The sequence below is a fragment of the Triticum aestivum genome, chromosome 1B (genome assembly GCF_018294505.1).
Source record: "Triticum aestivum cultivar Chinese Spring chromosome 1B, IWGSC CS RefSeq v2.1, whole genome shotgun sequence".
In the NCBI taxonomy this organism is placed as follows: domain Eukaryota; kingdom Viridiplantae; phylum Streptophyta; class Magnoliopsida; order Poales; family Poaceae; genus Triticum; species Triticum aestivum.
Genome location: NC_057795.1, coordinates 625,248,704 through 625,263,900, shown reverse-complemented (window position 1 = coordinate 625,263,900; position 15,197 = coordinate 625,248,704). Strand labels below are relative to the sequence as shown.

Here is a 15,197-nt window from a genome sequence, read left to right as displayed (position 1 = left end):
TCGGCCGTCGCCTCTGCCGGACCCATGTATAGCCCAGCAAGTGGTTCTTGACCGTGCAGCACTACTTTCCGTCGAGGATTCTTTCTAGTCCAGTACGTCCGCCGGCTGTGACGCTGCGCTTTCCGCGTCGACTCCATCCTTTCCGCAGGCAAGCTTGTGAATTCATGCTGGATTTCAGTCCATCGAAGTCACAGACTCACAGCCACGCGACGTGCTAGTTGCAACCTAATTTTTCTAGGAATTTGCCGATCAATCGTGTCGCAACGGGGAGCACGAGTATGAGCAGAGAAACAGAGGAGTAGCGCTAGCGAAGCAGAGTGCTTTGGCATGATGAACAAATTCGATTGCATTACTGATTCTGTTGCTACATAACAGTAACAATTTACATGACACTACCTGGTGAGAATCTAGAATCTCCGAGGGCTGGTGCCTAGTGTGCCCTACTACTGATTCATCCTCATCATCGTCCGCCTCTTGTCCTGCGTTGAGCACGCTGCTGTGCTCCACGTCCACGGTAATGTCGAGAGCGCCGGACTCTGCGTCACTGGTGATAACGTCCTCCACGGTGGTGCCAGTCGTCACCTTGGCCGGCGCGGCGACAGGCGCTTCTGTTGGCCCGGAGAGCACATCGATCCAGCCCTCGTCCGAGTCCCAGTCCGGGAGCGCCGACGCAGGGCAGGCCAATGCTCTGATCCTGCTCTCGGCCGCGCCGTGCGACGGCTCGTCGGTGTCGGACTCCGACTCCCAGAATGCAGCGTCGAGCGTGCTCTTGGGCGACACCCACTTGCTCTTCACGGCTTCTGGGTTCGCGTCGATGACGGCGGCGGCCAAGAACGGATGCTCCAGCAGCTGCGCCGCCGTGCACCGGCCGCTGGCCTGCCTGACAAGACACCTGGCCAAGAAGTCCTGGGCCTCCGCGGACAGCCAATGGGGGAACTCAGGAACGGCATCCGTGTACCCGATCCGGTGCAGCGCCGCGAGCGCGTCGCCGTCCATGCCGCTCCACGGGGCGCGGCCGGTGGCCATCTCAACAACTATGCAGCCGAGCGCCCAGACGTCGGCCCTGGGGCCCTGCTCCTCGCCGCGCGCCACCTCCGGCGCCATGAACGCCGGCGTGCCGCCGATGATCGGCACATCAGCGCCCGCCTTCCTCGAGCACCCGAAATCCGCGAGCTTGGCGCGGCCGTCGGCGCCGATCACCACGTTCCTCGCCTTGACGTCCCCGTGCACCATCCCAGCGCCGTGGAGATACGCAAGCGCGGCCGCCACATCGGCCGCGTAGCCGCGGACGGCGCGCTCGTCGAGGCCCCCGTTGCTCGCCACCTGGTCCGCCAGCGAGCCGCCGGGGGCGAACTCGAGGAAGAGCTGATAGGAGCCGTCGCGGGCGCCGCGGCCGCCGATGCAGGATACGACGCGCGGTGAGCTCAGGCCGGCCATCACCATCTGCTCCCTCCTGAGCGCCGCCGCGCACGCCGCCCCGACGGCGGACTTGATCGCGAAGAGCTCGCCCGAAGCGTCGTCCGCCGCGAGGAACACCTCTGCCCCCGACGCGCCGCGGCCGAGCGTCCGCACCCGCGTCCATTGCTTGCTCATAGACATGGTCGTCTTGTTTTCTTTCCTCTGCTGGTGGCAATTGGGATTTTTTGCTTGTGGCGATGAGTTCCTTTTTGTGGCGGGTGAGCGTATATATATAGGTTGATGTGGAGAGGAAAAGTTGGGGAGATTGCAAGTTTAGAACATGGAACGGAAGGTGTTTGGCGTGCGCGAAAAAGGAAAAGGCGTGGGAAGCAAGCTGTTTGGGTTCTGGAGCACGCGCTGGCGGCGGCGTGGGGTGACTCCTGTGGCGATGGATGGGGTTGGACGGTGAGTGCGAACACGCGGTCCATTATGCCTTGACAAGACCAAGCTTTGCGCTCTGCCTCTGCTTAATAATCCTCTGTCTTTCGCAAAAAAATGTCTCGGATTTCTATCTAATGGCACGATGATTCTCGGAAGGTGGTAGCTTGAGGGGAGGGGAGCAAGCAATTTACGTACTCGTCAAAGTCGCACTGGGTCGCGAGTCGTATGAAACAGATCATCTCCCCGCGTACGAACGGAAGTGGTCGAAGTCAGCGGGTGCACCTGAACAGAGCTGGTCAGTTGGGTCTCCTCTCCACCGTTGGTACTTCTACACTCTGACTTTTATGCTGAAGCCCGCCGCTATACTGTACGGTGGTGCGCCGCCGGACTGTTTCCTGTGCGTCTGCCCCACCATCTAGAAGCCCTTTGACGACCAAAACGGCAGCCAAGAATGAACAGAGAATACATACAACGCGTCTGAACAGCAAGTTTGTTGTTCATTTCTTGTAAATGAAAATGTTGTTGAGGGACCTGCCATGAAATTGCGAGTGAAATATCTGGCGCGTCTGTCCTCGGCATCACACGCGGCGTTCCACTTCCACACACACATAGGAATAGGAATAGGATGGCAGGGAATATTCGATCCCCGGTGCATATGCAGGCACGTTCACTGGCGGTGGCTGCGGCGCTGGCCGCCGCACACCAGATTCCCTCAACGCCGGCTAGTACCGCACAGGCTCCTCCACGCCGACGCCGGCTGCTGTCCCGCTCAGCTAGCGTACAACGCAAGAACGCATGCACGCGGGAACGGGAGTAATTGACAAAAAACTATCACATTTCACGTAATCGTTCCACGAAACTACCACATTTTGAAAAGTGACCAAAAACTTCATATTAGCACTAATTTTGTGACAAAAAACTACCAAGTTGAGTTGATGACCATTTTTATGATTTTAAACCTGTTTATGACATGCGGGGCCCGCGTGTCAGAGCTGATGTGGCGGAAAAGTCAACTCCGTTTATTTCGACAGTTAGATTGACCGTTATTACAGGTGGGTCCCACATGTCAGCATCTACCTTCTTCTTCCTCATCCTCTTTCTCTCTTAGGCATTTCAACGAACACCTCGTGTTCGTACCCACGTGGTGGAACAGACCTCGGCTTCGTTGGGTTCTTGGCCGCCTCCGGCGCCTGGTAGTGCGCGTCCGCCTTGATGGAGGAGGAAGGCCTGGCGCCGGCCAACGGGCTCGCCCCTCCTCCTGCTCCGAGCGGCGGCGGCGACATGTCTGACAGGCTCTTGGCCGACTGATTGCTCCCGAACCGCCCCGCCAGCTTCAGCCAGTTGTCCCCGGCGCCGTGGACCAGCCGGTGGATGCCCAGGTCGGCCAGCAGCGGCTCCATGTCCGCGTCCAGGAGGATGTTGCTGGGCCTCACGTTGCTGTGCACGCACTTCTTGTCGTGGAGGTATGCCAGGCCTCTCGCCACGCCGCGCGCGATGCGCAGCCACGCGTTCCACTCGAGGTTCATCGGCGGCGTCCCCGGCTCCAGTAGCGAACAGGGCGCGACGTCGGAGCTGGACGTGTCGTGGACGCCGGCCGTCGAGAAGAGGACGAGGAGGAGGAGGGCGCGGAGCATAGGAGAGAAGGTGCCCATGGACGGCGCAGGCGAGCACTGGCCTGAGGGCGCCGGAGCCGGCTTCTTTCGCGCGGAGGAGGAGGTCCTTGGCATGGACGGACCAGTCCGGCGACGGGCTGTGTGGATGCGACGGCGGAGGAGCGGCGACGCCCTGCCCGACCACATGCGTGCTGAATGATGCACATGAAGTGTTTGTTAAAATGTCAGACGGGAAAGAGAAGGAAGAAGATAAATGACATGTGGGCCCCACCCGTCATAACGGTCAACATGACAGTCAAATAAACGGAGTTGACTATTTCTGCCACGTCAGCCCTGACAAACGGGCCCCTCCTGTCATAAACGTGTTTACATCGTCTAAAATGACCATTTTATGAAAGTGGTAGTTTTTTGTCATAAAAGTAGTAATAATCTGGAATTTTCGGTCACTTTTTAAAATGTGGTAGTTCTGTGGGACGATGACGTGAAATATGGTAGTTTTTTGTCAAATACTCAGGCTGGGCGCGGAGTCCCGTCGGACACGTCGGGCCGGCGACAAGTGGCATGGCGAGATTAGAAGGCATGGACGGAGCATGCAGGTGGTGCTGGCCCATGCCGATGCGGCGACCGAAAGCGTGGCGGGTGCTTTTGCGGCGCGGGGCCGCCGAGACCGAAAGGATGGAGATGGATGGATACGTTGCGTCCATGGCCAGCGTGAATTGCATCACCGCTCAATCATCGATCATACTCATCGCTGCAGCGACGCATTCCCCGTCATGCGTGCCGCCGCTGGGTTTGTTTGGTTCCACTCCACTCCACTTCACCGTCCAGCCAAGTAACCCTACATGCATTGGCTTGGCCGTCCATTATTTCTCCACCCAAAGGAGAAACAAGCCCACACCACAGACCGGTTATGATGGTACACTTGAAACTCGATTTGTTTTCTTCACCACTGGCTCTTCTGTGGTGCCAGACTGCAAGTCGTTTGCAGAAACGTAGGCGCGTCAGGTCTGACTGGCTGACTGACGACGCGAAGAAAAGGAGCGGCAGCGTTCTTCGGACGTCTTTGTGCACATGAACCGAACGCTGTTCTGTGAGAATCGAGCGACTGGCAAAAGTACACGCCAAGTCAGACAGCCCGCACAAGTCAGCAGCCTTGGCCGTACTTCAACTTAATCGCATCGTCAACCGATGATTGCATAAAGATAAATCAGCGCCAACTACTTTAGCGCCTTCCATCCCTTCTACTACTACTTTCTGGCGTCTCCATTTGTTAATGCTAATCTCCTTTCTGGCGTGGCGTCTGTTGCTCTCAAGCGAAAAGGCGATCCAGGAGACTTGTTTTTCGTCGCAAAAGGCGCCCCCAACTCAGCTCTGTAGGCTGTAGCAGCAGGTGCCGGCCCTTTGACCTTGTTGAACACCGGTGCGCGGGCGAGGTTGCACTGCATTTGCATGGATCGCTGCAGTTGACGAGCGACCAACAGTGCGCCCGGTACCGACCGGTAGGATCAGCGAGATAGAGTAGAGAGGATCTTCGGCAGATATGACAAAGACGGGCACGATCACACATTCACACGTACTCAATATGTATGGGCCGCATGCATGAGACAAGTTTGAGTAAGATGAAGCGGCCGAGCCTACTTGTAACTGAAGTTGACATTGCGAACAGTACCCATGCTACAGTATCACAAACAGTACATATGCTACAGAACTTCGGTCGATCTAGATGGTGATCTTCTGATCCAACGGCTCTCCGGCAAAGGTAGAGCACTGTAGCTCTCTGCCTTGGCCACGGCAAGACAGAGAATCTGCGCCCTTTGGAGGGATGTCAACCCAAACCTGTTGCTTGCCAATTGTGTGCAGTCGAAAGAAAAGGTCTGTGCTCTTTGCTTTGCTTTACTTTGCTTTTTGTTCCAGGCAACACAGTCAACGTCCAAATTAATCTTCTTATTTTTTTTCCGATTTACCTCCTAACTAATCATTGTGTAAGAAAGGGAGTCAAGTCCGCACAAATATAGCGCAGGTACAGAGAAAAGGGGGCCTGAACTTCGGTCTCGTGGCAGCTAGCGTATATCGTCGTTGACATTTAACCTTGAGGTCGGCGGTCGTGGTTTAGACAAGAACAAGCTGACGAACTCACATGACCGCAGTAGTACCTTTTTTTTATTGCATCCAGCACCGAACTTCTTTTAAGATGCTGTCAAGCACAAATGGACTACTTCTAGGATGGATATTATGGTGTTGACATCAGTGTGATTGGGGGAGATCGTCTTGATGGGATGGGGGCGCGGTAGAGATGTGGCCTTTTGGCCGACTCCAGCGATACTCATCCAAATCTGAACGCCCAAATGATTCCTTCCATTGGCTTGCAAGCTGGGATTTTGGATATGGCAGTTGGCTAACCACTCAAGTGCCCAAACTTCAAGTGATCAACGAGCAGACTTGACATGGACCGTGGTTGATCACAATCCAGACTCATCCTCTGGTTGCCATCTGTTCCTCGGTTGCTCTCTGCCGTGCGTCCGCGAGCTGTCGACGCACAGGTTGGTCGGGTAGGTGCTGCCGTTGGGGGATCGCCTTGCTTCTGGCCACGACAAGTGTACAGCTGCTACGTTTTCTAGCTTGCTTGTTGATCCGTTCGTCGTCTTTGCCTTTCCTGTTGTGGAAAACACTACACGTGTCCTTCTCAGCGTCAACGCCCATTATAAAAAACACCACGCCAGGATGTGAGTTGTGCGCCTGCAAGCCAGCCCAGGTCAGAGACGCGTCGCCGTGGGGGTTCAGACAAGCATAACAATAATCGGCACCATCGCATTGACTGGCGCACAGATGGAGTAGATTAAGGGCCGTGTACCATTGCCGTCAATCGTGTTCCATCGGGCGGTGCTACTGTATTAGTATTCGTTATTCTAAGCGGTGGTGTTAAGTTTCGCTGGAAAAATAGCTAGCTGGTTCACTTTCAGAGAACGAGTCGACACGTACGGCAGATTATTAGCAACGGGAGATAGCCGGAGATGAAACGGCGAGTATTAAGTCAGCTTCGTCGGTCAGGTCGGTCCTTGTTTATCCCGTGTCCTGCTGGCCCTGAACAAACCCAACAGCTCGAGTAACGTGACTTTGTACTCTAATAAATAGTGTCACGGTCTCTGGAAACAAAACTTCTATTTAGATGGCTCAGCATTTTTTTTTTGCGAAGAATGGCTCAGCATTCATGACGAATGGATAACAACTTGACTGTCAATTTCTGTCACAAACTCACAACCCTTGGATGAATAAAAATATCTTAAATGAAATAGAAAAATAGGGGGCGCCTACTTTTCGCGCAACTGAAAAAGGTTGACGTCAGCCGATTCTTCTTCTCTGGTTTTCGTAGGCCACTCTTCCGCACTCGGAGAAATCACTGTTTTGACCTTGTGCACGTTTATCGTCACAAACTGAACCCGACGTAAAAGTATTTCACGATTTGACCCTTTTAGAAACGCCAGGGCCCGCGGCGTTTCCAGCCAACATCGAAACGCCGACCAAGCTAGCGTTCCTGGCCAACACAGAAACGCCGTGGTAGCTAGCGTTTCTGCCCTGGCCCACAGTCAGTCCGAACCCGCTGTTTTCGCTGACGTGGCACATGTGAAACGCCAATGTCCTTGGCGTTTCTGGGCTAGATGAAGTAATGCGCGGCGGGCCGCGGAGGCTAACCGAGTCCACTCGCAGTCCCAGCCCCGGTCGGGCAGTTCTTGACGAACTGGCGGCCGCCCCTTCCCTCTTCTCCCCCAAATCTCCCCCAGATCTGCTATATTGATCATCAAAACGAGTAGATCGAAGCACCCCCGAGTTGCTTGAGGTATTCTCTTCCCAATCCTTCATTTATTTTCAGTCAAGATTGGCTATTTTAGATGCATTTTTTCAAACATAGTGGAACCCTAAGATGAGTTATTAGTGATTTGTTTGATGAATATTTTGGGGATATACTGTTGAAGTATTCTTAGTTAACTTGTATAGTATTGGATTTAGAGAGAGCCCATTTTTTAGGATTAGGTTGAACCTATTATTTGTTAATAATTAGTTGTGATAGATTATTTAGGATAAAATAGGTTGAAAAGAATTGGTGTTGGTAATGTGGTTCGTGATTTATATCTTTGGGATAATTTGTAGTAGTTCTCACACAATTTTGTATATGATGTGGTCATAATTTTAAGCATATATCATAACAAATCCATGTACCTTATTTTTTAGGATGTTTGAGCCGAATAAATATCCCGGCCTTGATGATTATTACAAGGAGAAGCATCGTGTTGTGCTTGTGGAAAGAGGGGAGGTAATTATGTATCTACATTATCATATTGTGAGTATATTGTGAGTAGTTTAGAGAAGTATATAAATTGTGCGTATGATTTTTGTAGGTTCCTCCAGTACTTCGGTTGAGAGGCCACAACCCACGTGAGTCACTGAGGTATAACCGTCGCTACGAGCCTTATTTTAGAAGAATGGATCTTCTCCAGTTTGTGCTCAACTTTAAAGGCACACCACCATGGCTGAACTCGACGGCCATTACCGCCCTTACGGACCGTTGGAGGCCGGAGACGCACTCTTTTCACCTTGCTCTTGGTGAGATGACCGTCACTTTGGAGGATATTGCGATGATCTCTGGTCTTCCGATCGAGGGCAGGGCTCTTACCGGGAAGGTAAAGTCCGAGGGGTGGCGACAAAGGGTTGCAGGTTTGGTTGGTGTTGAACCTCCCCCGTGGATTCATGAAACAAAGAAGGATCCTAGGCCATCTGGTGTTTTGTTCTCGTGGCTACAAGAACATTTTTACGAGTGCCCAGAGAATGCTAGTCCGGCTGTTGTGAAGAGGTATGCCAGGGCTTACTTATGGAATCTTTTGACCCAAGTGGTGTTTCCTGATGGCACAGGAGACACAGCCTCGTGGATGTTCTTGGACCCTCTTCGTAACTGGGATGTTAAGTGGAGTTGGGGGTCGGCGGCACTAGCCTTCTTGTACCGTCAGGTAATGCTAATTTGATGAATTTTCATTATATGAAAGAGTTTTTTGCATGTGATTGTTTAATGTGTATACAAATGTGCAGTTGGACGGAGCATGTATGAGGAGTAAGCCGAAATCTTGTCTTGGTGGTTTTGTTTGGGCCCTACAGATTTGGATGTGGGAGCGTATCCCTGTGGGCCGTAACTTGACCATTGCTCCGGAAGAACCCTGGGAGTGGCCTTTTGACGGGGATGAGGAGCGGTATCCCACTATCGCATACACGTGGGCTAATGTCCAAGTGTCTAGTATCGCAGCCATGGGGCGGTACAAGGCATACATAAGCGAGCTCGACATGCTTACTTACAACCAGGTAAATATCAAATGCCTTGCTATCAATTTAGATTTTTTGTTGTTGTGCATGAGCTAGTGACATGTTGTGATGTAGGTTAATTGGAGGCCGTACATGGTACTTAGGCAGTTCCCTTTGAGCAATATGTGCTTTCGTGACCAACATCTTTGGCGTGTGCGTTGCCCCATGATATGCTTTTTTGCGGTGGAGTGGCATCTTCCACATCGTGTTTCGAAGCAATTTGGAGTACAACAACGCACCCCGCCGAAGTATGTTGAGACAAGTGTGGTGCTACATAGGTGAGAGTTTTTGTACCATATGTTGATCAATGTGTAACCACTGAAAAATGAAATTGATACTGATACTTCTCATGCTTTGTAGGACGAGCCGGCAACACAACAAGAATGTCATTAATTGGGAGGATCACCATCTTATGTGGGTGGACATGTGGAATGCTAAGAGGAATGCCCGAGTTGAAGATGATCACACACCTGACAACGACGAGGGGGCATATTTAAGGCATTTGGAGTGGCTTCGCAAAGAGTACAGAGTTATCCTTAAGGGTGCTTGGACTCGTGTCGATTGCTTGGAATTAATGCCAAGTGAGGCTGCTGATGGTGCATTCAATAACTCTATTAGGGAGACCATTGGAGCGCACCTAGATTATGGCCCTCTGCATGACCGAGTGGTATGCATTTTTGTCTCTTTTTTGAACATGTGTCATTTCTTCATGAGTGGTGTCTCACTTAAGTTTTATTCAGGGCACGGAGCTATGGAGATGTATCAATGATAGTAATGTGGTGCTTGGCCGCGCACCTGGTAGAGAAACGGACGGTCTCGTTAGGAGTACTCTACAGGTTAGAGGCCTTTTTAATATGAACATTTATTTTATATCATGTGAACTTTTTTTGCATATTTACATGTCAATGCCTTTGCCTCTGCAGAAGGTTGTGAATCGTTGCCGAACACTAGCCGCTTTACTCTCTCGCCATGGAGGTTCATCAACGGATGTGCGTGCATGTGCTCAGTATAGAATGGATGTTCTTTCTTCCGCTCGTCCATCTTCGAGCCAAGCACGTCCCCGTGCTTCTTCCGCTCGTCCTTCTTCCAGTCGAGCACAGATTGATGAACAGGAAGATGAAGATGAGGAGACAGACTTCGATGCAGATCCGGACTATTTGGAGCTTGGGGCTTCGCAGATGGAAGATGCTCCACAGCCAACTCAACCTTCTCAGCCTTCTCAAGAAGCACGCCGAGTTAGCTCAAGGAACATCCGACGTCCTGGATGGCAGAACACTCCTGAGGGCTACGTCAACAGGGGGAAGATGCCTGCGAAAAGAGGCAAGAAGTGAAGTGATGACTGTTGCGAGCTTGTTAGTTCTATATCTGGTGAACTAGAAACGCAGTTACCTTTTCAGATGGAGCGAACTCGTTAGTTCTATATTTGATGGACTTGTTATTTCTATGTCACCAAGACTTGTTAATTATTATGTAAGCTGGATCATGTTAAGTTCGTTGCTCTAATGTCTCATTGATATACTGTTGCTGTACTTGGCATTTATATTGTGAAAACTGTTGGATCATTGATAATCTGTTGCTGTACTTGGCATGGTTTGGTGTGGTAGGCATAGAAGGTAAGAAACGCCATAGATGTTGGCGTTTAGATGTGGCATGGAAACGCCAGCAGTACCTGGCGTTTCTTCTGTGAACGGCAACGTTTCCTGTACGTGTCCCATGCAGCTTCTGTCTTAAAGGAACGCCAAACCACGTGAAGCGTTTCTGTGTAGAGCGGAAACGCCAGGAGCTTTGGCGTTGCAAGCGTACAACACAACGTTTCGTGGAGGAACCCCAGGCAGCTTCTGTCTTAAAGGAACGCCAAGCCAAATACATCATTTCTATGTAGGTCTGCAACGCCAGGGCCCTTGGCGTTGCCAAAGCATAGTAAAACGCCAACTGGTTTGGCGTTTCTGTCAGAACAGGAAGTCAAAAACAAACTCCAAAGCAATTTGGTGGTACACATAGTTCATCACATAAAGTAATACACATAGAGGAGTCTAGAGCAATTGCGACATCACATAGTTCACCACATAAAAGAGTACACATAGAGGAGTCTAGCGCAATTGTGACATCACATAGTTCACCACATAAAGAGTACACATAGAGGAGTCCGAAGCAATTTAGAGTACACATAGCTCACCACATAAAGGAGTCTAGGCAACAACAAGGTTCAAGATGAAATGCACACGAAGGTCCAAAGCATGGCACAGTTCACATCATAGCTCTATTGTGTAGAGTAAGGCCCCTTTCCCTTCTTCTTCTTCCTCTCTTCTTCTTCCTCCTCCTCCCTTTTCCTTATGAGATGAGCCTCCTTAACCACCCTCTCCATGAATATCTTGTTCTTCCTCTCCTCTTTTTCAGCTGCTAATGCCCGAAGCTTCATGGTTCTTTCTTCAAAATCCCTTTGATGCTTCTTTTGTGCCTCCTCACATTTCCACCTACGTACCCAACCTTGCGACCCGTGTGCCGCGAGCTCACGGTTGGATATAAAACTGTATATACTCTTTAACTTGCATGTGTTACAATTCTGTAATCTGGTAGTTAGGTTGATGGCTTAGATCCTCATCTTGTGGTTAGCTAACTTGAGGATCAAGTCTAACCTAACTACTGAATCTTGTAAACCCTAGCCTATGGCTATATATAACACGTAACGCGTCCCTGCTAGGCACACGCTTCACGCCATATTTCATGGTATTCAGAGCCTATCTCCTCTAAGAACATCTCTCGTAGCCATGGCCTCCTCAAGCTCCGCTATCGCCGCGCCCGCCCTCATCCCATAGCCGCCGACTCCATCGCTCCAACTTCCTAGAGTGGCATGCGCAAGCCATGGAGGCCATTTGTGGAGCGCAGCTCGTCTCCTACCTCAATCCAGAGAGGGAGCAGACAACGCAGAAGCTCCTCGACAAGGACGACAAGCCCACGGACGTGCCCAACCCTGCATACAACATCGACAAGGCTCGAGATTGTCAGGTGCTGAGCTTCATCTTCAACTCCATCTCAGCCCCTGTTATGGTTCAGGTTGCGCACTGCGACACGGCGGCCGAAGCATGGGCCGCCATTACGGATATCTTTATCTCCCAAACCCAAGCACATGTCGTCAACACCAGAATCGCCCTCTCCACCACCAAGAAGGGCAACTCGACGATGGCCGAGTAGATAGGGTGCATGAAGGCGCTCGATGATGAGATGGCATCAGTGGGCAAGCCGCTCACCGACGACGACATGGTGTCCTACGTCCTCGCGGGACTCGAGTACGACTACATGCCTTTCGTGTCCATGATCTGCGCAAATAAAGGTGAGCAAGCTTTACTCGCAGCTGATCAGCTTTGAAAGCAGATTGGCTATGTTTGAAGGTGGAGGGAAATCCTCCCACTCATGTGCCAATGCCGTCTTTCGCAGTGGGCATGGTGGATCCAACCATGGCGGTGGCCGCGGTGGCAACGGCGGCCGCAATGGAGACGGCCGAGGCAACAACGGTGGTGTTCATGGTCGCGGCGGCGACGGCGGCCACGACAATGGAGGAGGTCGAAATGATCTCCCCGGCGTCTTCTGCCAAATCTGCACCAAGCCCAATCACACGCCCATGGAGTGCTATCGCCATTTTGACATCTCCTTCATCAAGGACAAAAGTGAAGCAACCGTCAACACCAACTCCTCCTATGGGGTGGACACAAACTGGTATGTGGACTCAGGTGCAATAGACCACATTACCAGCGAGCTCGACAAACTCACCGTCCGTGACAAGTACAATGGACATGATCAAGTAAACATGCCAAACGGCACAGGTATGAAGATTTCCCATATAGGTCATGCATATGTTTGTACCCCTACTCGCAATCTTCATCTTAATTTTTTTTGCATGTGCCCAAAGCCACCAAAAACTTGATCGCTGCCCATCATTTATCTTATGACAATCATGTGGTTCTTGAAACTCATCCTCATTCTTTCTATGTCAAGGACAAGGCAACGAGGAAAACCCTCCTCCACGCCAGGTGTAGAAACGGGCTCTATCCCCTATCATCAGCTCCAATAAGCTCGGGCAGACATGCACTTGGCGCCATGATAACCCACAAGTGTAGGTGATCGCAACAACTTTCGAGGGTAGAGTATTCAACCCAAATTTATTGATTCGACACAAGGGGAGCCAAAGAATATTCTTAAGTATTAGCAGTTGAGTTGTCAATTCAAACACACCTGGATAACTTAGTATCTGCAGCAAAGTAGTATGATAGTAATGGTAATAGTGGCAAAAGTAAAGATAGTAGTTTTGTAGTAATTGTAACAGTAGCAACGAAAAAGTAAATAAGCGAAGCACAATATGTGAAAAGCTCGTAGGCATTGGATCAGTGATGGATAATTATGTCGGATGCGATTCCTCATGTAATAGCTATAACATAGGGTGACACAGAACTAGCTCCAATTCATCAATATAATGTAGGCATGCATTCCAAATATAGTCAAACGTGCTTATGGAAAAGAAATTGCATGACATCTTTTATCCTACCCTCCCGTGGCAGCGGGGTCCTAGTGGAAACTAAGGGATATTAAGGCCTCCTTTTAGTAGAGTACCGGACCAAAGCATTAACACATAGTGAATACATGAACTCCTCAAACTATGGTCATCACCGAGAAGTATCCCGATTATTGTCACTTCAGGGTTGTCGGATCATAACACATAATAGGTGACTATAGACTTGCAAGATAGGATCAAGAACTCACATATATTCATGAAAACATAATAGGTTCAGATCTGAAATCATGGCACTCGGGCCCTAGTGACAAGCATTAAGCATAGCAAAGTCATAGCAACATCAATCTCAGAACATAGTGGATATTAGGGATTAAACCCTAACAAAACTAACTTGATTACATGGTAAATCTCATCCAACCCATCACCGTCTAGCAAGCCTACGATGGAATTACTCACGCACGGTGGTGAGCATCATAAAATTGGTGATGGAGGATGGTTGATGATGATGACAGCGACGAACCCCCCTCTCCGGAGCCCTGAACGGACTCCAAATCAGCCCTCCCGGGAGAGATTAGGGCTTGGCGGTGGCTTCGTATTGTCAAACGCGGTGAAACTTTCTCTCTGATTTTTTTCTCCGCGAAACGGAATATATAGAGTTGGAGTTGAGGTCGGTGGAGCATTAGGGTGCCCACGAGATAGGGGGGCGCGCCCAGGGGGAGGGCGCGCCCAGGGGGGAGGGCGCGCCCCCACCCTCGTGGACGGGGTGTGGGCCCCATGGCCTTGATTCTTTTGCCAGTATTTTTTATATTTGCCAAAAGTTATCTCCGTGGATTTTCAGGGTCATTCCGAGAACTTTTGTTTTCTGCACAATAAACAACACCATGGAAGTTCTACTGAAAACAACGTCAGTCCGGGTTAGTTTCATTCAAATCATGCAAGTTAGAGTCCAAAACAAGGGCAAAAGTGTTTGGAAAAGTAGATACGTTGGAGACGTATCAACTCCCCCAAGCTTAAACCTTTGCTTGTCCTCAAGCAATTCAGTTGATAAACTGAAAGTGATAAAGAAAAACTTTTACAAACTCTGTTTGCTCTTGTTGTTGTAAATATGTAAAGCCAGCATTCAAGTTTTCAGCAAAGATTATGAACTAACCATATTCACAATAACACTTAGGTCTCACATTTACTCATATCAATGGCATAATCAGCTAGCGACCAATAATAATAAAACTCAGATGACAACACTTTCTCAAAAAAAAGCATAATATGATATAACAAGATGGTATCTCGCTAGCCCTTACTGAGACTGCAAAACATAAATGCAAAGCACCTTTAAAGATCAAGGATTGACTAAACATTGTAATTCATGGTAAAAGAGATCCGGTCAAGTCATACCCACTATAAACTATTAGTAATACATGCAAATGAGAGTGTGCTGTCCAGCGGGTGCTTTTTAATAAGAGGGATGATGACTCAACATAAAAGTAAATAGATAGGCCCTTCGTAGAGGGAAGCAGGGATTTGTAGAGGTGCCAGAGCTCAATTTTAAAATAGAGATGAATACCATTTTGGGCGATATACTTTCACTGTCAACGCAACAACTATGAGATCTCGATGTCTTCCATGCTACATACATTATAGGCGGTTCCCAGACAGAATGGTAAAAGTTTATACTCCCCCACCACCAATAAGCATCAATCCATGGCTTGCTCGAAACAACGAGTGCCTCCAACTAACAACAGCCCTGGGGGTGTTTTGTTTAATTATTTTGATTTGCTTTGATCTTTTTGATCATGGGACTGGGCATCCCAGTTGAGGGAGTCCTGGATTAGGGGGTGTCCGGATGGCCGGACTATGACCTTTGGCCGGACTCCCGGACTATGAAGATACAAGAT

At 50.0% G+C, this 15,197-nt stretch overlaps 1 protein-coding gene and 1 non-coding gene across 2 annotated transcripts; one reads left to right on the top strand and one right to left on the bottom strand.

The window, feature by feature from the left end:
* Positions 1-218: 218 nt before the first annotated feature.
* On the bottom strand, positions 219-1,671 carry LOC123097357 (mitogen-activated protein kinase kinase kinase 18). The gene has a single exon (XM_044519076.1). The coding sequence runs from the start codon at positions 1,597-1,599 to the stop codon at positions 250-252; it is 1,350 nt and encodes a 449-aa protein (XP_044375011.1). The 5' UTR covers positions 1,600-1,671; the 3' UTR covers positions 219-249.
* Positions 1,672-12,038: 10,367 nt separating this feature from the next.
* Positions 12,039-12,166, top strand: LOC123151580 (small nucleolar RNA Z247). The gene has a single exon (XR_006475720.1). It is a non-coding gene; the product is annotated as a small nucleolar RNA Z247 (small nucleolar RNA).
* Positions 12,167-15,197: the final 3,031 nt, after the last annotated feature.